Consider the following 25,553-nt stretch of genomic DNA (forward strand, 5'->3'; position numbering starts at 1 on the left):
AAATTTTGATTCTAGCATCCTTTATATAAATTTTATCATTTACCTTCCCAGCAAAACAAAATCGGCGGATCTAATAAATTGGAATTAACTAATTAACTGACACTTGTCACTCGGAGAATGTCAATTGCAATAAAAATAAATATGGAAATGACCAGCTCGTCTCATCTTAACTAACTTAATTCAAAACGATTAATGCGTGGTTATGAAATTAATTGAATAAAAGCCTGCACACGCCTCCAGCGCCCGCATGCTAACGATATGCAAATCGGTAAAACACTGGAGGATGCAACATGCACATTATTGCATAAAATATGCCCCATCCGAGACCGCCCTGGTAAGTCGAGTGCGCGCAGCTCTGCTTCACAGTGAATAAACAGACACTTTATTTCATTTACATTCGATTCGCCTTGTGCACGAGAGTTAATGATCATCTAAGCGATATAGGCTTACATGACACCTGGTGATACCAGGCAGTAACCTCCCCCTTAATTCGATGGGGAATAACTATTACTTTGTTCCAGGCAGATAAACACAGATGCAGGAAACGCCAATAAGCATTATTAATAGTTTTCGGGTAAGTTGGTCGTATTCAGTGGTGCGCAGAATGCAGCAAAAAAATAGCTCCAAACGCAAAAGATGGTCAGAACGCTTAGACCCGGGATCGAATGTTGCGCCTCCTCAGTCAGAAGAGTAATGTGATCAATTTACCAAGAGATACGTTAATCTGCTGCCGGAGGGAATAATTGAGATATCGGTTCGTGCTGCTTCTGTTCACCGTGATGCAGTTAGCGCCCACAGTACAGGAAATCATAGTGTTGACGGGACTTAAGATACTGAATAATGAATAAGCACCTATGGATTATGGCTGAATAATTATATTTACAGTTGGACGTTTCGGTGGATGATCTGTTCACATTTTGTTTTGTACAAATAAAGTGGTTTATGCATAGTCAAGTGACCAACATTAGATAACCACTTGATATTCATAATGAGGAAGTACATCAATGAATATTAATCATTTGGCGCGCGGGTGCTTTTCGCTTACCATGTACCGACATAAAGTTGCATTTCAACTAGCGCCAAATGAAATATCAAACTGTTCCAAAACCGTTCCGTTCAAAATTGCATAATTTGTATCGATTCACATCACATTTTTCGACAATTGGCTGCCTCTGACAACAGCGAAACCAAAAACAGATATCCACAGTCGGTACCGAACCCTATTCGGGAGTCATTTACAAGCACCGCGATGCTCGACCATGCAATAATCAATAATAAACGAAGGCACCATGAGCATAAATTTTGCGTGGTCGTGGGAAATAATTCCCTTGAGTGAAAATCTGTAACGATTAAATCGAATAGCGTAACGCATCGAATTTATGCGAGGGAAAATTTGCATAATGTATATCCGTTTTTTGACGTTCGACAAAACAAAAAATAAGAGGTTAATATTTTTTTTTCCAAAATATATATTTTTATCAAGGCTCATATGGCGTTAGACTCACGGGGCCGGGAGTTCAATACTTTGACAATTTTTCTTATTATCTATGGTAACGACTTGGTGTGATTTTATCACTTCGAGATCACTTCTTTCGAAAACACAAAAAATACATCCGATTACTTCGACGTGGTTTATTGGAATGAACATTTGTGACAATTCAATTTGACGTATTGCGGAAGTGTGATTTTGACTATTATAGCAGGCTTTTATAGCCTTTTCGTGTAGATCAGGGTAAGTATAAGTTTGGTAAGTATTTGTGTTATTTTGGCTTATGTACATTTTATGGTTCATTTTATATTTATATTTTCTTCTCTTTTTCAGGTTTTATTTTAGCGTCAACATTCCGGCCCCAGTTGAAACAGTCCGTTTCAACCAACATTCACTCCATGGAATTCTGCTGTTGGCTTGATGACTACTGGGATGTATCTTCTTCATGACAATCGATTGGCAACACTGCAACTTCGGTGACTGCACGTTTGTAACGACCAGAAACTGTTTGCACGACAACCACTCGTGTATGTCCATCATTACCCGTAGTCGTCTCTACGATTCTGCCCAAGGGCCACTGAAGCGGTGGAGAATTATCTTGGCGGAGAAGAACTAGCTGACCATTACGAATATCTGTCGAGGAACGTTTCCACTTGCTGCGTTGTTGTAGCTGACTTACGTAGTCACGAGACCATCGACGCCAAAGGTCTTGTATCGAGCGCTTCATCTCCTGTAAACGAGTAAGACGATTGGTGTTTAACTCGGTGAGATCTGGTTCTGGAATTGATAGTAGGGGCTCTCCAATCAGGAAATGACCGGGAGTAAGGGCGGAGAGGTCATCTGGAGATTCGGAAATCGGCGAAAGTGGGCGAGAATTGAGGATAGCCTCAATTTGAACTACGATGGTTAGCAATTGGTCCATAGTAAACGACTTCTGTCCAATTATTCGACGAAAATGATGTTTGAATGATTTTATTCCTGCCTCCCAAATTCCTCCGAAATGTGGAGAGCGGGCGGGTATGAAGCAGAAGGTGATGCTATTCTCCGAGCAATAGCTGTCCCATTCTTTCGTCCGGAACTGCCTTAGATACTCCTGTCGCAAAGCCTTCAATTCGCGATCCGCGCCGACGAACGCAGTTGCATTATCGCAGTGCAACTGTAGAACGCGACCGCGACGAGCGACGAAGCGTTTGACGGCCTTTATGCACGCGGCGGACGACAAATCGGAGACGACTTCAAGGTGCACGGCCTTCACCACCAAGCATACGAATAAAGCAACGTAGATTTTCACCGACGCTCCCCTTCCACTTAACGGACGAACGAGGAACGGCCCACAGTAATCCATACCCGAATGTGAGAATACTCGAGCTGGAGTGATGCGCACTGACGGTAAAGGTGCCATGATCTGTTGCGATAGTCGAGGCCGGCATCGGAAACAAGTGATGCATTTGCGCACAACTCTGCGAGCTAACTGAAGACCCTGTAGTGGCCAGAATCGCTGACGTATCGTGGCCAGTAAGAGCTTCGGACCACCATGGAGCGTTTGTAAATGTATCGATCGGGCTATCATCCAGCTGATAGTATGTTTGGCGGGGAGTAGAATAGGAAACCGTGTGTCAAAAGGTGCATTTAGGTTTCTTAGGCGGCCATCGAGCCTGAGCAGACCAAAATCATCCATGAATAGGTTTAGATTTTTGAGTGGAGATTTGGCTGTACTCTTCGAAAGGTTGCTTTTCCTCCCGTAGATGCGAATTTCTGCTGGGAATTCTGATCGCTGAGCCAAACGAACTAGACATTTCAAAGCGATGTTGTATTCATTTGGAGAGAGAGCTCTTGTGAGACGTTTATCACTAGGAAGCATACAGTTGGTATAGAAGCGATAGCAGTAAGCGACAGTTCGAATTATTTTGCCCAACTCGGAGAGTCTTTCGAAAATCGAGGAATCTACTTCGTTGACATGAAGTGAAACGAGTAGACGAGCTTCTTCCTTAACATCCAGGGTACTCAATGCTGGGATTATATTCTGCGGCCAGAGCTCTTTCGCGGTTCTGATGAAGCCTGGACCGTGCCACCAAAAATGTTCGTTTATAATTTTAGTTGCAAGGATTCCTCGTGAGATTAGATCTGCAGGGTTTGATTCTGTTGTAACATGTCGCCACTCGTGATCCTTCGTCAGACGTTGGATCTCTGAAACTCGGTTGGAGACGAAGATTTTCCACTTGTTTGACGTGGATTTGATCCAGTACAACACGATGGTTGAATCAGTCCAAAACACAACCGGCCCATTGAAGACAGTGTTGATACGAAGGTTGTTAACAAGCTGGCTTCCGAGGAGAGCTGCACAAAGCTCTAATCGGGGAATAGTGAGTCCACGGAGAGGAGCAACTCGAGATTTTGAGGTGAGAAGATGAGATTGTAGCTGGCTAGTCTCATCTGGTGACACGACATATACGGCACATCCGTATCCTTTTTTTGATGCATCGCAGAAGCAATGCATAGTGTAATCCTGGCTTATGTTCCACAGCACCCTCCTAGGGACCTCCAGTGTCCTCAGTGCTGTGATGTCGTTGCGATACTCTCTCCACCATGTGCTATGTTTGTCCGATAACTCGGTGTCCCACGACATGTTCTCCGCCCAGAGGGTTTGTATAAACATTTTTGCCATGACGACTACGGGTCCAAGAAGGCCGAGGGGATCGAATAGTTGTGACATTTCTGATACAACGACACGTTTGGTAACCACATTCAGCTCAGGCAATGCAGGTACTTTAAATTTGAACGAATCCTGCTGGGGAAACTACAACAGTCCTAGAGTCTTCACAGCGAGGGATTGATCTATTTCCAATTCTGTAGAATTCTCCCATAGATCCTTGGGAACGTTGGAGAGAACTGTCGTACTGTTTGACGCCCACTGGCGAAGTACAAATCCAGCAGACTGGAAGATTTTGATCAATTGCGCGCAGGCCTCCTTGAGAGTTTCATGATCATCATGTCCAGCAATTACGTTGTCGACGTACGTGCCTTTCCTGATTATTGGCTCCGCCAATGGAAACCGGCTCCTTTCCTCTGAGGCTAGCTGGTTCAGCACCCTGGTTGCGTGATACGGAGAACTGGCTAAGCCATACGTGACCGTTTTCAAGCAATACGTGCGAATCGGTTCAGATGGATCTCGGCGCCACAAGATTTGTTGAAATCTGCGATCCTCAGGATGAATCCAGATCTGCCTGAACATTTTCTCCAGATCGGCTGTGATGGCATAACGTGGCATGCGGAAGTTTATTACGATGGAGTACAAAGCAGGTTGAACCGTTGGACCAATTTTCAAAACGTCGTTGAGCGAAGGTTGTGTGGAGAAGCGACATGATCCATCAAATACCACTCGAGTCTTCGTAGTTGAACTCTCCTGACGTTGAATGGCATGATGGGGCAGGAAATACTGTGGACTACACGACGCGCGCGAACAAACCTCCATGTGACCCAATTTCTCGTAGTCCTCCATGAAACTAAGGTATTCCCGGCGAAGTTTTTCGTTGGAAGCGAGCTTTCTCTCCATTGCCAGGAATCGACGGAGGGCGGGCTGGTACGAATCGCCCATTAACGTTATCATATCTTCTCGCAATGGTAAACGAACCACGAAGCGACCATCAACCTCCCTGGAAGTTGTTTGTAGGAAGTGCTCCTCACAAGCTTGTTCCTCGTTACTGTGTTCCTTGACGTCTTCGATGTTTTCGACCTCCCAAAACCGTTGAAGTCGAGCGTCGAGCTGCTGTTCTGCACATATCATACTGGTTTGTGTTATAGGTGGCTCCGAGGATAGCTGTTCCAGCTTGCCACATACAATATATCCAAGGAATGTCTTCTGAAGGATAGGGTATCCGAGGCCAAGCGAGAATTGCTGATGTTCTAGTAAATGGTAGAACAGTTCAGCACCGATGATGATGTCGATACCTTTGCTGATGTTAAACTGTGGGTCTGCTAGAGGAAGATTTCGTGGAATGTTCCAACGTACGACGTCGATGTGGTGCCCAGGCAAGGACACGGTGAGCTTCGGTAATACCAGACATTCCAAACTGGTGGAGAAGGTATCGAAACGAGAAGAGAGCGGCAAAGTGATTCCGTAGTGTACGTTCACTGTGGACTGTCCGATTCCGCTGATCGGTGAATTAATTTTTGTACGTTTCAAACGTAGCTTCTGGCAGAGTGCTTCAGAAACGAAACTCGGTTGAGACCCACTGTCTAAAAGAGCTCTGGCGAAATGATTGTTGTTGTCTACATCCTTCACTTTAACAAGTGCTGTCGAGAGTAACACTGTATAATTTCGAGGTTTCACTTGATCACTTTGATACGAGGTTGTTTCGCTACCGGGCGAGACGACCGACGAGGAAAGGGGAGCGATTCCGACCGCGAACGATTGACGATTTAACGAGTTCGATCGGAATGTTTCCGCGAGTGGTGAGACAAACGATTGCTCATCCGACAAAGTGTTTTGAACGAAATTAGATACGATTTGCGACGATTGACAGGCTTGCGAGCGATTTGTTTCAGCGGGTACGTTTACTGCTCCGGCTTGTCTCACATTTGCCGAAGGAAAGGGTGGCAAATGTAAGAGAGAATGATGTTTCTTATTGTAGCTTTTACAGGAACCGCTGGAGCAATCCTTCGCCTGATGTGTTCCCTTCAAACAATTAATACACAATCCATTCCTCTTGGTAAGTTCGAAACGTTGTTTTGGTGAAAGTAATTTAAATTGGTCACACTGGAACAAGAAGTGTGCAAGCTTGCAGCACGGGCATTTGTGGTTAGAATCAGATGTTGCATGAGCGGCGGTCAAACGATTCTTCAACGGTTTCGACTGGGTTTGAGAACTACACGACTGAGAAATATTTACAGTCTGTATAATGCGTGATCTTTTATGTATGAACTGCAGAAGTTGTTTATATGTTGGATGCTCAGTATCGTATGATTGGGTTTCCCACTCACGAAGCGTTGTTGAATCCAAGCGACTACTCAAACGTTCGACTAATAATGAATCCCAATGTTTTTCTGCTACTTCGAGTCGATCGAGAAGTTGAACATGGCGGTCGAAGTCATCCGCTAACTGTGCAAGCTCCGTCGCTGATTCCCTTTTCAATTTAGGGATGGCTAATAATCCCGACATATGGCGTTTGATAAGCAAATTCGGGTTCTCGAACCTTTCCTTTAACAGGTTCCAAGCAACCTGATAATTGTGGACAGAAATATCGAGCGAGGAAATGATCCGTGCCGCTTCACCAGTCAATGCAGTTCTTAGGTAGTGCATTTTCTGCACTGCGCTAAGTTGTCGATTCGAGTGGATCAAAGAATCGAAAAGATCGCGAAATGAAACCCAATCATCTATATTCCCAGAGAAATCCTTCAGTTTAATTTCGGGAAGTCTTATATTTGTAAACGGTTGTGCAAGGTTATGTGACGTTGACGGTTCGATAGAGGGTGTTGACCTTGCCGGTGAATGGGCAAGATTTCGTTGCAATGAACTTTTTAACTCATAATATAAATTTTGGAATTCACGTCTGGTTTCAGAAAATTCCTCATCTGCATTTTCTAAAATCTCTAACTCATCTTGATTCGATTCGAATTCGTGCCACAATTCATCAAGGCGTTGAATCCGAATCGGAATCTGATCCATTTGAGCAGGATCGTATTCATCGTTGAATGATTTAATCAGAAGGGCTGACCCCAATATATTCGTGCGCCTGCGATGTAACGTCTTCAATTTATTCACTTTATTAACTTTCTTCGCAGGCGCCATCTTTCTACCATCAATAGTAAGGAAAATGGTTACCTGGAGTTCTGCTTCTTATACCTCTACTTCGACCTCACCGGTTGAATCCGTCAACGTCAGACGTGGTCCGACAACGATGATGCTGTTGATAAACGCTGCTGTATGCGGCTTGCAAAACGCCCACACGTTGCTGCGACTGATGAGGGTTTCTGCTGGTCCACAAAACGATTGCTGCTTTACTCAGACGAACCCAAGAGAGGTAATAGTAGTTCCTGCTGTAACTCGCTGCTTACGACCGACTTTCTGGCTTGCTGGTAGACCAATTTGTAGATCCGAATGAATCGTCGGATTGTCGAACCCGAAGAACTGCTGCGACCAAAACTGCAATCCACGTGGCGACGATGTTTCCAAACGGGTTTTGTTTCTGGGAGAGCTTGCGTTGTGTTACCGAGACTGCTTGGTGCCGATGACTGGTACTTTTAACGGAATCGTACCACGTGGTGGTATCGTTGGAGGTTAACTGCGATGGCGATGACGAGGTTAGCTCACTGGAAGCGTTCTGGTTTGCTGTTGTCCCGACCGATGAGGTTAGCTGGAACCGTCGATGGTTTTATGGAACCGACGAACAAACTTCGATTGCAACTCACGTCCCGGGTTTCGGCACCAAATATGGTAACGACTTGGTGTGATTTTATCACTTCGAGATCACTTCTTTCGAAAACACAAAAAATACATCCGATTACTTCGACGTGGTTTATTGGAATGAACATTTGTGACAATTCAATTTGACGTATTGCGGAAGTGTGATTTTGACTATTATAGCAGGCTTTTATAGCATTTTCGTGTAGATCAGGGTAAGTATAAGTTTGGTAAGTATTTGTGTTATTTTGGCTTATGTACATTTTATGGTTCATTTTATATTTATATTTTCTTCTCTTTTTCAGGTTTTATTTTAGCGTCAACAATCTATGTTAGTAATATGTAACCGATTACTCGCGGTTGGCTCGAGGTTAGTATTACAAGTGTTTTCGTAATTCAGATGTTGCTGTCTCCAATGCTCTGTACGTGTGCCCGACACGGGATACTTCCTATTGGGATGCAGCGGACCCTTAATCAGCAACGCCCCCCTAGTATGTACCCCATATCTAGCGTGGTGCGTCTTCTCGACTCGAGGAATCCAGGATAGAATGGTCACTAGCCGGCGCAATCATCAGCTCGTGTAGAGTTGTCATGAGCGGTACAACCTTTTGCTCTTGTTGAATAATCAGTGGAAAGCACAACCTTTGGCCCGTGTATCTGTAAAGAGTGTGTGTATGTATTGCCGCGACTAAGTAAAAGTTTATCGATCGGATAGGAGGGATATAAAACGGGGACACAACGAAGGAAACATCATTAAACGTTGACATCGGCGTTCCTGAGGAACAGGTATAGATGAAGCAGAAGATCAGGATCACGGCTACCTAAGATATCCTGGACGGGGATCTCCGATTGTCTGCCTTGTGCTCTCAGTGCTCTAGAGAGCTGAGAGCGAGCAGTATGGAACCGGATACACGACCAGACAACATGCTCGATGTCGTGGTAGCCATCGCCACAATCACAAAGATTGTTTGCTGCGAGCCCAATGCGATAGAGATGCGCGTTTAGGTTGTAGTGATTGGACATAAGCCGAGATATCACGCGAATGAAATCACGACCTACATTCAATCCCTTGAACCATGCACTCGTCGAGACCTTAGGGATAATCGTGTGTAACCAACGACCGAACTCATCTCCACTCCACATGCGCTGCCAACTTACGAGCGTGTACTGACGAGGAATGTGGAAAAATTCATTATAAGCAATTTGCCTTTCAAAAAGTGTGCCTTCTAAAGCGCCCACCTTAGCTAGCGAGTCCGCTTTCTCATTCCCCGGAATCGAACAATGAGAGGGAACCCATGCTAAGGTAATCTTGAATAATTTTTCGACCAAAACACTCAATAGTTGTCTTATTCTAGTTAGGAAATAAGATGAGCGTTTATCAACCTTCATTGAGCGGATTGCCCCTATTGAGCTGAGACTGTCTGAAAAAATAAAATAGTAGTCGATGGGCAATGTTTCAATGATCCCCAGTGCGTAGTATATCGCACCCAGTTCAGCGACATACACGGAACAAGGATCTTTGAGTTTGAAAGAGGCACTGGAATTTTCATTGAAGATGCCGAAGCCAGTGGACCCGTTTATGTATGAACCGTCAGTAAAGAACATTTTATCAGATCTAACTTTCCCATATTCTGCCGAAAATATCGGCGGAATATAATCGGAGCGTAGATGATCTGGGATTCCGTGGATTTTTTGTCGCATGGACAGATCAAAAATGACAGAGGAATTGCAAAAGTATGGGAAGCAAACTTGGTTGGAGATGCCTGGTGAAGGGTGCACGTCGTGGGTAAGGTACTCATGGTTTAAAGACATAAAACTTGACTGAGGAATCAGTTGGAGTAGATTTTCGAAGTTATCAATCACCAATGGATTCATGATCTGGCAACGGATGAGAAATCTGTAGGATAATTCTGTGAACCGAAGAGTAAGCGGGGGTCTTCTTCTTCTTGAATGGCGTTAACGTTCCCTGTGGAACTTTTGCCGTCTCAACGTATTCATTAACTAGCGTCGTTCATTAATACTTGGTTGAGATTTCTATGCCGAATAACACGCCTTGAATGTACTCTAAAGTGGCAAGCTCTAGAATACGCGTGACCACAGTGCAATCCGGAAGAATTTTCTTTGACGAAAAATCCCCCAACCAGAACGGGAATCGAACCCGAACACCCGGCATGATAGTGTGGGACGCTAACCACTCGGCCACGGGTGCACATACTCCTGGGGTACTCCTGCCAAAACTTCGAGACTCATCGTATGTGTCGAATGCAAACACCCCATGGCTATACGCAGGCAACGATATTGTATTCTCTCCAGCTTGAGAATATGAATCCTGGCAGCTGATCGGAAGCAAAAACTGCCATATTCTAACACTGACAATATCGTTGTTTTGTATAACTGAATGAGGTCTCCTGTTTTGATTCTTTGCTGGCATTTCTGTTTCAAATACGCAATGTGTATTCCCCAGGTACATTTAGAGTCAAAATATACTCCAAGGTATTTGAAAAACATCGAGTGCTTGATCGTTTTGCCGGATAGGTGAAGCTGGAATTGGGCGGGTGCGTGCTTCCTAGAAAAAACGACCATTTCAGTTTTCTCCGTAGAGAATTCGATACCCAGCTTGAGGGCCCACGTGAACAGATTGTTCAGGGTATCTTGCAACGACTTTTGCAGAACGACGGGATTAGTACCCGTGATGGAAATAACTCCATCGTCTGCAAGTTGTCTCAGCGTGCAGTCTCTAGTTAGACAATCATCTATATCATTGACGTAAAAACTGTACAAGAGGGGGCTTAGGCAGGAGCCTTGTGGTAGGCCCATAAAACTGTATCGAGAAGATTTCAAGCTGCCATGATTGAAAAACATGTGCTTTTCTGACAGTAAATTGTACAGGAAATTATTCAGAATTGGTGAAAGTCCACGATTATGAAGTTTCTCTGAGAGAATTTCCATGGAAACTGAATCAAATGCCCCTTTGATATCGAGGAAAACGGAAGCCATTTGTTCTTTGCGAGCAAATGCGATTTGGATTTCAGAAGATAGCAGCGCCAGACAATCGTTCGTCTTGCCTCCAGTCATGTGGGACAATATTCAGCTCCAGAAACTTGTTGAACAAGTTCAGCGAACGCTGTTTCGCCAAGTCGGGAAGATTCTTCAACAAGTTGAATTTAATCTTGTCCGACCCCGGAGCTGAATTGTTACATGAGAGGAGGGCAATTGAGAACTCTACCATCGAAAAATTCTCATAATCGCCTTGGAGCGGAATGTCGCGTACGACGTTTTGTGCAGGAACGGAATCGGGACAAACCTTTCTTGCAAATTTGAAAATCCAACGGTCAGAGTATTCCTCACTTTCATTTGTATGGTTCCAGCCACGCATTCTCCTAGCCGTATTCCAAAGAGTGCTCATAGCGGTCTCCCTTGACAAACCATTGACGAACTTTCGCCAATATCCACGCTTTTTTGCTTTAATCAGACCTTTTAGTTTGGCTTCTAGAGCTTGGTACTTTCGAAACCATTCCCCTAGTCCAGTTTTCCGGAATTTTTTGAAAGCGGATGATTTTTAAAGGTAGACCTTTGAACACTCCTCGTCCCACCAAAGTGATGGAGGACGACGTCGGAAAGTGGTAGCAGGAACACGTTTCTTTTGAGCTTGAAGTGCGCTTTCGTAAATCAAACTCGATATAAAATTATACTCTTCGAGTGGAGGAAGTTCATGCATTAAAACAAGTGCTTCAGATATTATTTCTGCAAATTTTCTCCAGTCAATATTTTTCGTGAGGTCATACGCAATATCGACTGACTCACGAGAACCTGATTCATTGGCGATCGATAAAATTATTGGCAGGTGGTCACTACCGTGCTTTGATTATTAGGCTGAACTGCGAAAAGTCCTTCCATTTTTCTTGTTTTTGGTTATACTCGCTTTGAAGGGAGACCCGGCCTGGAAGGTCGAAAAAACGGTTATTTTTGCATTTTTGGGAAGCTTATGCCTTCAGAAATGTTTCAGCTCAACTCAACTATTGAAAAGACATTTGAAGATTACAACTCAAAAACAGAGTCTGACATAAAGTCTTACCCCAGAAATTTATTCAATTACATTAAAAAAACAAAACAAGGGTTGGAGAATGACCCAGAAATTATTTGCAACGTTTTTTTCAAGAAGTTTATATTGAAACATCTGAGGAGGACCGAGATCATGATTTCTTTGCATTTCCTCCAAAATTTCCACGTGATGTTGGCGTCACACAACTAACATACAGTGAAATTCTGACGCATTAAAAAAGCTTGACGTCTCGAAAAGGGCCGGGTCCTGACGGAATTCCACCGGCATTTATAACAAAAATTGCATCTGAATTAACTTATCCACTTTTATGGCTTTTCAATAATTCATTGGAATCGGAAAGGTTCCCAGAAATATGGAAAACTCCTGTCTTGTAGCAATCTTTAAATCCGGTAACAGATCCGATGTAAGAAATGATCGTGTAGTAGCAATTGCATTCCAAAACTCTTTGAGGCCATAATAAACCAGTAACTTTTTCAACAACTTAAACACAAATTACGAATAAGCAACAGGGTTTTTCGAAAGACGTTCAACAACATCAAATTCGCTGGATTTTGTCACATTCACTTTAATGGATAATGGATAATGGTAATCAAGTTGAAGCTCAGTACACTGACTTTAGTAAAGCTTTCGATCGTGTTGATATACCACTAATCCTCTTTAAACTCCAAAGAATAGGGATAGAAGTCAAGTTATTGAAATGGCTCGAATCATATTCGAGGGGCTTAGAATTCAAGGGGTGTGAGTGCCTTGATCGATTTCTCTTTATCGACTTTCTCTTTTGATCATAAGTTAACTGCAAACACATTCCCAGCTTATTTGACAATGTGGACGATAGGTCAGAACCTCAATTATCGGTTTCTATAGCAAAATCAAATTGGAACGTTTTTGTGCGCTGAGTTATTCACGAAAGAAAAAGTTGATGAAGAGAAATCGATCAAATCACTTACACCCCTTGCATTCTGAGCCCCTCATTAGACTTACCGTATGCAAATAGTGAGATTTAATGGAAAAAAATCGATACCAATATTTGTTTCATCTGGAGGTCATCAAGGTTCTCATTTGAGACCACTTTTGTTCATTTCATATGTCAATGATGCATTTTTCTTAAAAGTGTTAAAGCACTTATCTACGCAGATGATATGAAACTGTATAAGAAAAAAGAAGACTTTGAAACATTTAAAACTGAAGTTCACATATTTTATACTAGGTGCACAATAAACGTACGTTACATAAGTCAGATCAATTCTCAAGTATTGTACAATACAATAGTCCCCCTACATAACTTCACATGAAGACAGAATTGAATCTGTACAAAAACAATTTTTATTACCAAATATAGTCCTATTAACCGTATGATGAGCCACAGTGAAATAATTGATGTAAGCATGTCAGGGTCAATGCTTAAAGACTACACTTACACACACACACACACTGCACAATAAAAAGCTTAAAGACTATCTGAAAAGAATGAGATACAGCTGAGGTTACCATCATTTTTTTATTCTTTACTAGCTGACCCGGTAAACTTCGTCCCCCCCAAAATTTGTTTTTTGACATCCGGCGATCCTTTTTTTAGTATAGATAGAACAAGATACAGGAATGCGTTTCATCACATTAAAATCCATTTCCAGTTATGAACAAAGATCAATTTCGCTAGCGCAAACATCAAATGGACTAACAGCACTTGTCACTATGTAATTGTAGAACATATGGGAATTAAATTTTCCGAATTTTCCCTTCTTCCTTCAGAGTTTTCCGAAAATTTTCAATTGTCATGTTTGGAGGGGTGTCATACCATCATAGAAACATTTCTCATACCCAAAAAAAATATTTATAGCACCCTAAAACCTCCATATTCCTAATTTGGTTTCATTTGCTTGATTAATTCTCGAAAAATGTAGAAACTTGTGTTTCATTTGTATGGCAGCCCCCCCCCCTTAGAGAGGGGGGTGGAGAGTCTAACCATCATAGATACATTTATTGGACCCTAAAACCTCCACATGCCAAATTTGGTTTATTTATTGGACCCTTAAACCTTCACAGAAATTTGTGTTTCATTTGTATGGCAGCCCCCCCTTAGAGAAGGGGGTGGAGAGTCTAACCACCATAGAAACATTTATTGCACCCTAATACCTCAATATGCCCAATTTTGTTTCATTTGCTTGAATAATTCTCGAGTAATGCAGAAATTTGTGTTTCATTTGTATGGCAGCCCCCCCTTAGAGAGGGAGGAGGGGTCACGAAAACCTTCCCCGGCCTCAAAAACCCCTACATACCAATTTTCATGTTACTCGGTTCAGTAGTTTCCGAGTCCATAAGAATCAGACAGACAGACAGACAGACAGAAATCCATTTATATATATATATATATATTTTTTTTTAGACCTCCTGGGCTGGTTCGCCTCTGGGTTACCATCAAAGTGGGTAGAACCTTCAATCGGCAAACTCTGTGCATGCTAGTTTCAACCCGGAAACTCATGGACTCCCATAAGGGCTCTGGCATCCCTATCCCAGCCAACACAAATTGTTCGTAGACAACAGGCTCAATCTATTAATTAATTCGAGTTGTGAAGTTTCATAAGTATATCTCAGCGATGGTTGAGACAGTGAAAAACGAGTAAACAGATTCAACAGTCCTAAAAAATGTCCCACATACGGGATTATCAAGCAAACAAAAAAAAAGAATTTTATCCTTATAATTTTCTTTAATTAAGACTGCTCTACAAACCCTATGAATAAGACTTTTTTCTGATTTGCTATCTCTACAAAATCTGAACTCCTTCGTTTGTCCCTGACATGGTTGGAGCGTTGTCGGAATATCGTCAACTTTTCCATAGTGAAGTGTGTCATTGAACAATACCAATCGCTGACGAGCGACCCTCATTTAAAATCTTGATGATTTTTCAAAGCAATATGGGCCCTATTCCAAAAAACGAAACGAACAATCCGCCGCGTCTCGTCTCGGCTTCAGTCGCTGTCGAGACGTGCCAAATATCCTATTCCAGTACATGAGTTTCATTGAAATGTTTTTTTAAAGACTGGTAGATTTGTCACACTGTTTTATTTGGTAGATTTGTAGACTGGATAGACTTCTATCACTTTTTCCTGAGATAAGACCTGACAATAGGGGGGTCGATTTCGGACCAGTTTTAGGACCAGCTGCTGATTGGTCAATTTTAAAGGGTTGCCAATAATATTTGAAAACACACTGTCACATAATGTACTCATTGTACGTACTCTCACACTAGTTTTAATGATAAAGCATAACAGAAAAATATAGTTTTTTTGTGAAATACGCAACAATTTTGCTTTGCATCACCTAAATGTAATTATTCATAGAATATGTGATACGTAAACATATGTTAGGGACATGAAAACAAAAGTCTTCAGAAACTTCATCTCATTTGGAAACTTGACAACTCGAGTGGTTCGGCATCCCTGTTGCTCGCACTTGATCGGAGAATAAGAGTAAGAAGCCAGTTGTCACGTCTTGTCTTAGACTTTTTCTCGGTACGATCAGCGATGTTAGATGTGAAGACATGTTTTTATTTTGACTCTTTTTTCAGTGCCAAAATACTAAAATCATAACAAAGAGGAATAATATTCACATATCTTTTGGTTTCATTGATATTTTTCTACCAGCATATGGTTTCATCACTCAGACGTTTCGTTATTATGGAGTTATTGGGGCAAATGTTTATTCACCTAATCAACGATTTATAAAGGAAAATTTTGAATCTACATGCATGTATTTCCCTCAATAGTTGCATAATAAAGTACTCTAGATTTTTTCTCATGCATATCAATATACCTCGAAACATCCTGGTACGATAATTATATAAAAATAAAAATCAGTAGAAAAACATTGTTTTATCAAAAATTGCTCAGAAATTGAGTCTTAAATTATTCTTTTTTTGTTCAATATGATTGTGAAAACACTTTCCGTGCCATGTTATTATATTTGAAACAAACCCCTGGCATTCCTGGTTATGAAGTTCAATGTTTACATTTGGTTGCGGTGTTTTTAAAATACACATTTGAAAAATCTGTAAAAAATCAAATCACTGAATTAAATTTCATGGTTGCAGTTGAAAACATACATTGCTTATGCAATTCTAGTTTAGCCGTGATACAATTGCTGACGATTAAAGAGGAACAAAGCTATACTGATGCCTCAAATCAACAAGGTGAAAACACGTCAAAACAAACCAAACGACGTCTTAACTGATTCTTCAACGAGCGATCGAGTCAAACGAGCTACTCTTCTGTTTTTAGTCGAGCTCTGCTCCTGGAATATGGAAAGAAACGAGACAAGCGCGTTTTAGGGAATAGGGCCTTATAATATATTTATCATGGCGTGGGTGTCATCCAGCTGTCTTATTTGGTGAGTTTGACAGCTGCGCCAGATAAGATATACTTTATTTTTTTAATAGTTTTTTAAGTTATGATTTTTTCATTCCTGGAAAAAGGAGAAAAAATTGTTTGGACCATTGGTTAGCTTTGAAGAATCATAACTAAAAAAACGGAAAATCGCTTCTCTGATTTTTGGATATGTTATCTACAAAACCTCAGCTTTCACTATACATATTTATAAAAATATATGGTGCATTTGGTCCCGAAACCATGATAGCCGTAGAAAAAAATACAATCAATAATTATAAAACCCAAATTTATTTTTTTTGACGAGTATATTCGTCAAGCACAGAGTAAGTTGCGCTGGTGAGATATTGGATGAAAAAGTGAGTTTTTTTTATAAATTGAATATTTTATTACTAATATTTACTTTTTAGGTTAACATAAGCATGTATTACATACATATTATACTAAAAATGCAATGAATTGAATTGAACAGACTGAACTTTATCGTTGCTAGGAAACCGAACACTTACTGATGGGACCATGAAACTTGATGAGAGTGAAGGGGAACATCGAGCAACACGACTGCAGTGTTACCACTTTTCTTTGCTCCTAAATTCTCTGCTGAGAGCAGTCGCGATTTCGTTGACAGAATTATGTCTATACTTGATAATGTGAAAACGGTATTACGATTAAATGGAACGTTCTATCAATCATCAAAAAGTTTCTACAATATTTTTTGTTTGTTTCAATATAGGAAATCCTTAAATACAAACATACTCCAACACTGTTTCGATTTCACTTGAACTACTTTTCTTGGGCCATTTTATATAAATCAGCCTGAATGTGAGGGATAGCGATGCGAAGCGTGTTTTCAAAATCACTGTCAGTGATTTTGTTTCATGGCTTTGATTTCCTTTCTTTCATAACTGAAACAATGGCTAACAAATATTTGTGGATTCAAAAAAAGAAGTAATAATATGAGCATGTTTATTAGTTCTGGAAATAGCGCTTCTGGAGCGAATCTAGAGTAGAAATCCAAGACATTCTAGTTTTCAAATTTGTCGCGTAGCTCTGACTCACACTGCGTTTCAATGAGCTCCGTCTGCATGTTTTCAGCGGCATGTACTGCCGTTTTACGCATAGTTGTCCCATGTTAATTTATGACAATTTTCACTTTTCTTCATAAAACGATGTCTTATGTCTAGTCTACCGGAAAAAACACCAAAAAAAAGTTGTAGTTTGTTCCAAGCTTTTATGAAAACAACATCAAGCTCAATTGTCCCATGTTGATATTCTATTTATAACTGTCCCATCATATATTTTTTGTAGATCTATATCGAATAAGTCGGTTCATATACAAGAATTTTATGCCATACTTTCAGCAGGGCTAATGTACTCATTTCTGGTTTAGAAGAATAAACTAATTCTCAAACAAATTAAAAAAAACTTTAACAGAACACGTGCACAACTTGTTATCGAATGCCTAATAACAACGAGATTTATATTCTGCAAAGCATTGCAGATTACTCCCTTCTTCATAAAACAATTTTTTATGCATAATCTATCGGAAGACACAAACAAAAGTATTGCTTGTTCCCAGTATTTCAAAAAACAACATTAAGTTGAATTGCCCCATGTTGATATTCTAGGCATAACTGTCCCACCAGGAATTTTTAAGCCTGTAACCAAGATTGATTGATTCAAATGAGAGAATCTTTTCACATTTCATTAAACAATAGTTCTCTGCTTATAAAAAAAAACCCAGTGTATTGCTAAACCGGAATGCTTATGCATCGAAACTGAATGTGGTGGAGAAAATTGAAGAATTCTTTCATTTGCTTTGAAGTACCATAATCTGCTAGAAAAATCAGTCTATTAGACTGGAGTGCATCAATATTTTTCCTAGTTGTCGGCACTTAAGAAATTCTCAGTATCAGAAAATGGTTAAAATGAATTTGTTGTTTGCACTTAAGTTTGTTTTCGAGTGAAAAAAAAAAATAAAGAAAAGAAGCTTGGAACTCACGATGATCCAATGCGTGCGAGTTGATTGATTATTTGGACGGTATCTTTCAAGACATCCTCGAATCCAATATCTATAGGAAAAAGGCAAGCCAATTCCTCGGTAACTTCGAAATCCTTCTTTCATTTATCAACATTGAATAAAATACGTAGTCAGCAACTTGTTTTTTCAAACTTTTAAACAAACAATTTTCGCTCCTAACTCAGCCAAATTTTCCAGCACCGGATGTGGCAACAAACTTACCCATTTTTAACGCATATTTCGATTCATGCACGTAAAAAAGTATATTTCAGAAAATTTTCCTTGGAATACACGTCTTTCGTCAGCCACTTTTCCTTTTTTACTAGTGCAGGCTTCCACTTACATCAATTTACACAACACACACTACGATAAAAAAAGCGATTGTCAATAGACACTGAAATGGTGAATGAACTCGACTGCCCTCTAATGGCGAGAACACAGTAAGATCGAATGAATTTTCTCCCAAACACTCTCTCTCTCTCTTATGAAATCGGCTGAAAAATTCATAAGGATGACGTATAGATGACGCCTCTTGCAAAAATTTACTTAACTATCACAAAGCACCATTTTTAATGGATACGTGTCAAAATTTGAGCATATCCAACAAATCTTCTAAAAAATCTGATTCGATTGGTGTGCAAATCATCCACAGTCTTAAAAATAGTTACCACAGTTATTTTATTTCATGAAAACGTGACCTGTTTTCTGATTCGACACCCGTAGTCCTACGTCAAAAAAATAATAGTAGCCATGGAAGCGTATTTCGACAGTTTTCCAGAATCTCTATTTCGAGATGAAATCCATCAATTAGAATACCACAGGAGCAAGTGTATCAAAGTTTAGCGAGACATTACTGAATAACAAAATCTATCTTAAACCATACAATTTTGTTTCACTTAGCGTACGACAAAACTCACTAAACAAACAAGTAGCTTGTGACGAACGAGACCACGGTTCGCGACGGCTTATTAAGCGAAATACATGTACCCAGATTATCTAGCTAGGGTCACGCACTTCGACACCAACTCAGGTTCGTTCATAATCGTTCGTTGTACATAATTTGTTGCTCGCTGCAACGCGCCTTTCCGACTACCCTACAGATGATATCACTTTCTCCTTCTTCAATCACGATTGCGAAATGGTAGACACTCACTTTCAATCTTTATATGCTAAATCCCATGCTTTTAACGCATTCCACAGCGTACTTTTACTATGTAGGGCTTCTTTGGGGTTGTCTTCGCACATCATCAATGGGCCGGCAACTTCGTCATTCATTGTTATTATGATCGTCATCATCATCATTTGTGGTTCCCATATTTTTTTTATTTTTATTCTTCTTCTATTTTGTGATCGCGCATCACATCAATCGCTCATTCGCGTGTCTCCTCTCATTTGCCTGTCTATCCCGAATACGATAAAGAGAGTCGTTCGCTAAAGTGAAAATACCTATCATAGAAATCTATAACAAACATCTTCGAGCCGAACACAGCGGAACGAACAACACACAAGATTCATCGTTTGACTGGGCGCTGAATGCACGTTGTGCATCATCATGGAGATCACCATCATTATTCACTCCAGGCTAGGTAGAGAGATGCTGGTGATTTTCGTCGTCGAGCAAATGCACGAACGGCGTCGGATTGATTTATGTTTTGTTTATGTTGTATGTATCTTTCAGTTGGCTCTTTGAATAGGATGAACGGGTGCGGGCGCTTTGTTGCGCCAAATGTTTGGGCTTTATCAATTTAACACGTTTACTAGGGTTACTTCGTGAGGGGGATTCCATAATTATACAGTAGTCACCTAGAATGAGGTTGGAATGGGAGTTTGTGTAGACGTATAGAACATTAAGTTGGCAACACTTTTTGTTATGTGCGCCATACAGACAAGTGTCAGCTTCCCTTCATCGGCAGCATCAGTAACAAATGAAGAAGCGAGCTTCTTCAAATCACCGCTATTCTTCCGTTTTGCTGAGTAAACACAATCGAAACACACAAAACACAAAGTACTCCCCATGAAAACAATTCCGAAAGTCGAAATATGGGTACCTGCGCCCGAAAATGATAATGAATGAGAGAAAACATCAAGCTTCGAGCAAATACTAAATTTTGAAGGCGTGAAGGAACCAGTCCATAAATCAAATACTAAAATCCAGCAACAAAAAAAAGTAATAACCGTGGGTAAACGAAGAGTGTTTTTTGTGTGTAATTTATGTTCATGTGTGTAAAGCTGTAGTTTTTCATGGGTCGCCTCCGGTGGTTGGAGGAGCAACATTTGATAGTACGAACCTAAGTGGTAAGGTGGTTGTTGGAGAAACTGCGAATTAATATAACTCACCCGGTAGCCTCGAGAGTGCGGTTCCATTGAATGTGTTTTTTTGATAATTTGCTAATTTAATTGCACATTGGGGCACCTGAAATGGAAAAGGAAGAAAATAAAATCACACACAATGACCTACTCGAAATGGGCTATATTTAAAGTAACGTGGCGAATAATTCAACGTAACAAAACAAGATGTAGGATGCAATTGCATAATAATCATAGATGTGCATTCCAATCACGTCCTTCTAAGCGGAACATTGAAGATCCGGAAAATTCAAATGTTGTTACATGGCGTAGTCTATAGAGAATGGGTTGTAATTGAATTTGAAATGGTCAACTTATACTCTCGCAGAATCCATCGTAAGAAATACGTGACGAAAGGCAAAAACTGGTTCGAACGACCACTTCAAAGGTGTAAAAATTAATGACATAGCACACACGCAAAAACACACTGCGAATATCAAAAAAACACGCGAAATTCACGACCGGTGAACCGCACTGTAGTCCCGATAAAGCTATTATCAGGAGAACGCCTTTTTAACTTCACATGATTATACGCCCGTTGGGAAGCTTCAATTGGGCTCCGTTATCAGTTTGGAAAGTAGCTTCAATCTCACAGCAGGATCGGTTCCCATTCACTCAATCCACAGATACAGTGTCAATATAATAGGTCCGCTTCTCATGATTGTTCCTTAGCTAATAATGATGACCCTGCATGAATACTGAAAGCGATAAGTGATTCAAGCTGGAATTGTCTATCAGGTATGATTTCCAATATTCCTCTCATAACAAATGAGAAAGAAAAGGCTCCGATAACTGATATCGGTTAATTCGATCCGTACCGATCATCCACATGCTGCCATGAATACGATATTTTCAGTGTGCCATAATCATTCCCAGCCACAATTTCTCTGTTTGATTGGGGAACACCACATGTTCTGCCCCGAGTGTCAATGTGTATGATTATGAAATTTCCTCCTGAGACTGAGAACCTGCTCTCGGCGATCCGAGAAGGGATAATAGTATGGCAAATCAGCCGCAAATTAAGAGATCATCCGAACAACGGTCCAAATCTATTGGCATAACATTATTTTGCGGAGTGTAGATTTATCGGCCAACCCAAAGAGAAACAGCGAAAAAAACGGATCAAAAAATTATACAGTGATCACGATTCGTGGGTCACAAGATAATTCAATCCAGCCGCAGCAGCAGCAGCAAGTTGGGAAAAAATCGACGGTTTGGAACTCCCACAGAATCACAAAACCATTTCAGGGCAGGTTTCCAAAGTAGACGAGGGAAAAAAATCTTTCACCGGAAGTTATGCATACGGCTTGGCGAAATCATCTCTAGCTGGTTTTGGGATGTAGGAGAGGAAACATTATAATGTGGCGCTATAACACGTAGACATGGGCTCTTTCTTCAAAGTTTCGACACAGTTCGGTAGATGCATAGCCGAACTTTCTGTGTCAATTTTTGTTGCTAATTGAAACGGAAACACTCGATGGATTTCATTTGTTTAACAAAACAGTATTGAGAGAAATCAACACTACATAAATGGAAGTCATTTGCAAGACGTTTGCAAGCTTGGTCATTTTGATCAAATGGATCACTACTTGTAACCATCCGTTAATCTATTGTTGAAAGATACCTTAAATATTCATCTGAATCAATGGATTTCCTATCCAAACACTCCATACAATGTGATACAATGTGAAGATATTACATAAAGTATAGAAGATTTATTTTGTTTTTCAAGTATTAAAAAAATGGAACAAAAATAAATGAAGAATATTATAATGTAGCACACTCAAAACAGCATAAAACTCAATACTTTATACCTTCAATCTTACCAATCACTAATCAACAATATCAGTAACGAAACGTCCTAATCAGGACTACGTATAAGGTAAATGATTTTGTTTTGTCCAGTCGAAAATATGAGCATGGTTTGCTCACTTTTTTGAATGCTCTAATTTAGCACTCTTGTGCCGAATAAGGTATTCGAATGTTTCAAAACATATAAATAAAATTGTCTTTTTCATGATTTACAGTAGTTCTATAATATATTTTTACGGAATCACATGTTTTAAAGGATTATAAAATACACCTTCTATTTGTGTCAATGCGCCCCTCATTAGAGCTAACTTTTAATCGATCACCAAATGATTATTTGTCACGTATTCAGAACTTTTCTGGATTATAACACTTACGTAGCAAAACTGCGTATAGTTCGATACCTCAAAAAGGTACGGATCAGCATGAGATACGAGGTAAAATACCAAAAAATACCATAAACAACTTCTCATAGTGTTATTTCAAAACTCAAATAACCACAAATAATGTTGCTCAAGCATTACTTTGGTATTGACATTATAAGATTTTGGTATTGAGAAGCTATTTCTCTCAATTTTTTTTGGTGTTATTCATTGCTAATTTACATCTTATATTAGGCTTGCACAAACCAAATTTCGGTATCAAGATCAAGATGAGGGACCCTTAAATATTTCCTCTAGCTCGAGAAAGTACTTTTGAAAAAATATGCATAGTATGCTTCCTTGCAAAATATACACTATAGTTCACATGCATTTTATGCAAAATATGCATTAGCTATTTAGGGGAGTTTGTTTGCATTGATTAAAACAATTATATTTAGAACTAAAATTCCTTTGAGTGACTATGAGAAACTATTATCCATTTGTTGTAAACGGAAGCAAGGTTACTTGGGTTTTATATTCATATCAATTAAAGTCAATGGAAACTATTCACTCTATGACCTTCTGAACTTCAGAATGGTTTGGAGGATCTATAACATCTGATGCTAAATCTAGGCTGTTGAATAAAATTAAAAATTGAGTGGTACCCTATTTTTAAAGTAGTTTGATGAGTTTCCACCATTCGGGAAAGCTCTTCGTTTTGGAATTTTCGACAAAACACCGACGGATTGAACAAAATGGAACGAATCGAATTATAACCTCGACAGAGATCGATCCAAGGTCGAATGATAAATGTCAGAAAATAAAATTACATAAGAAATAGGAAGAGGGAGGGAAAGATAATATTTATCATTGTAAATATATTTTACATAAAATGGATAAAACTAGATCACACATATGAAAAACTGGATAAAACTGGACGATATTCCAGAAAACTGGAAGATTTTAGGGTTGAACTGGATGACTGGATCGTGGAAAAAAAACTGGAAGAATCCAGTTTAAACTGGAACATTGGCAACGCTGATCACGACAGTGGAGGAACTGAAAAGTGTGTTGCAGTCACAATGTGACCTTGGTGGCGTGCTGATGACAATCCGGTTGAGAAAAGTGTACGGTGAGACACAAACGGCATCGACACGACTCCCGAGAGACAAAATGGTGGAGAAGCGTAAAGTAAAAACGGAGTGGTCCGTGTGCCCGTTGAAAGCTACCCATCGTGTGACTAAGCACATGGAGAGACGTTTCAAATGCATGGACTTTGGTCACCAGGCGAGAAATTGCTGAAATTGTCTGACAGATCCAAACTGTGTAGTAAGTGCGGCGAGAAGGGTCACGTTGCTAGAGACTACACAAAGCAACCGAGGTGCATGCTGTGCAATGAGGAGGACGGAAACGAGGCGATGGCGGGTTCGCAGTAATGGAGGTTACCCATATCAACCTCAATCGTTGAGACATAGCACAGAAACTATTGTGGCAGTCAACAATGGATGCCAAATATGATGTTGCAATGACCGGGAGACCGTATCGAGTTCCTCGCGACAACGGTAACTGGTTAGCGGATAAAGCAGGAATGGCAGCAGTATTTGTGATGGGAAGGTTCCCCATTCAAGAAATGGTAGAGAGCTCACAGGAAGGTTTCGTGGTCGTCAAAATCAACGGCATGCATCCCCAAGATGGTTAGCCGACCAGTTTCACCAGATGCTGGATGTACCAGATGCAGCTTTCGGAAGAATGGCCGCGAGTTCATCATCTTTGTAACGTTGTAACTTTGCAGTTCATCACTGGGGGCAAATACGAAGTGTAGTATGTCGAAGGGATACATACATAACGACCACCAAACAATTATGTATTGTGTCGGCCAATGGAATCCTGCGGCGGTACGGTGAACAAGAACCTGTGAGCGAAAGTGGAGGACAAAGGATTCTGTCAAGGAGCTTTTCGTCGAAGCACAACGCATAGACATCTAGTTTGAGAGCCGACGAGCTGACAGGAATGTTGGTGAGAGCATGCGACAAAGCGATGCCGAGGAGACTGGACCCGACGAATAAACAACGTCCAGGCTACTGGTGGAACGAGACACTCAGCATCCTCCACGCTAACTCCAGAGGGCACGATCAGACGTAGAAAGAGAGGAGCGACGCGCGTTGTTCCGAGCGACCAGAACCACCTTGAAACGAGAGATACGTTGGAGCAAATCAAACTGCTCCTTGGGGTGGAGCATATCGAATCGTGATGGCGAAAATCTGTCACGTGACGACTCCTATGGAATTATGTCCGGAAAAACTCGAGGTCATAATGAAAAGACTTTTTCCGCAACATGACCCACCGACGCGGCTACCTACACTGTATGACGAGGAAGAAGCTGAAAACGCACAAGTCACAGAACGAAGAGCTCATCGCGGTGGCAAAAGGTCTGAAGGTGAACACCCGGCTCCGATGGAATCCCAGCGTCGGTGATATTTGCTTTCCTCAACATGTTCAGGATGGTGCTACAGAAATGCCTGGATGACGGCCACTTCCCTGCGAAATTGAAGATCCAAAAGTTGGTGCTGCTTCCGAAACTAGGAAAGCCACCTGGAGATCCAGCATCGTATAGGCCTATTTGTTTGCTGGATAGTTTAGAAAAGCTCTTGGAGAGAACTATTCTCAACAGACTGGAGAAATGC

The 25,553-nt window shown here is 40.7% G+C and overlaps 3 protein-coding genes across 11 annotated transcripts in view; all 3 read right to left on the minus strand.

Annotated features, from left to right (window-relative positions):
* LOC129775002 (serine proteinase stubble) overlaps positions 1-25,553 on the minus strand; it is a 344,680-nt gene that overhangs the window by 183,673 nt on the left and 135,454 nt on the right. For 7 of the 9 annotated variants that reach the window (XM_055779147.1, XM_055779148.1, XM_055779144.1 and 4 more), the window contains one exon: positions 20,690-20,765. The exons of the other annotated variants lie outside the window; for them this stretch is intronic. The gene's annotated coding sequence lies outside the window, so the exon portion shown is untranslated. The remainder of the gene's footprint in view (positions 1-20,689; positions 20,766-25,553) is intronic. 9 annotated transcript variants of the gene reach the window in all.
* LOC129773894 (uncharacterized) lies at positions 1,914-4,202 on the minus strand. The gene has a single exon (XM_055777554.1). It carries the CDS (start codon positions 4,200-4,202, stop codon positions 1,914-1,916), a length of 2,289 nt encoding a protein of 762 aa, XP_055633529.1.
* On the minus strand, positions 4,287-7,277 carry LOC129773895 (uncharacterized). Its single transcript, XM_055777555.1, has one exon. The coding sequence runs from the start codon at positions 7,275-7,277 to the stop codon at positions 4,287-4,289; it is 2,991 nt and encodes a 996-aa protein (XP_055633530.1).

The sequence above is a fragment of the Toxorhynchites rutilus genome, chromosome 3, assembly GCF_029784135.1.
Source record: "Toxorhynchites rutilus septentrionalis strain SRP chromosome 3, ASM2978413v1, whole genome shotgun sequence".
Classification (NCBI taxonomy): Eukaryota; Metazoa; Arthropoda; class Insecta; order Diptera; family Culicidae; genus Toxorhynchites; species Toxorhynchites rutilus.

Coding starts and splice junctions, on each gene's coding strand:
- LOC129773895 (XM_055777555.1), bottom strand. CDS start 7,277: ATGGCGCCTGCGAAGAAAGTTAATAAAGTGAATAAATTGAAGACGTTA.
- LOC129773894 (XM_055777554.1), bottom strand. CDS start 4,202: ATGTCACAACTATTCGATCCCCTCGGCCTTCTTGGACCCGTAGTCGTC.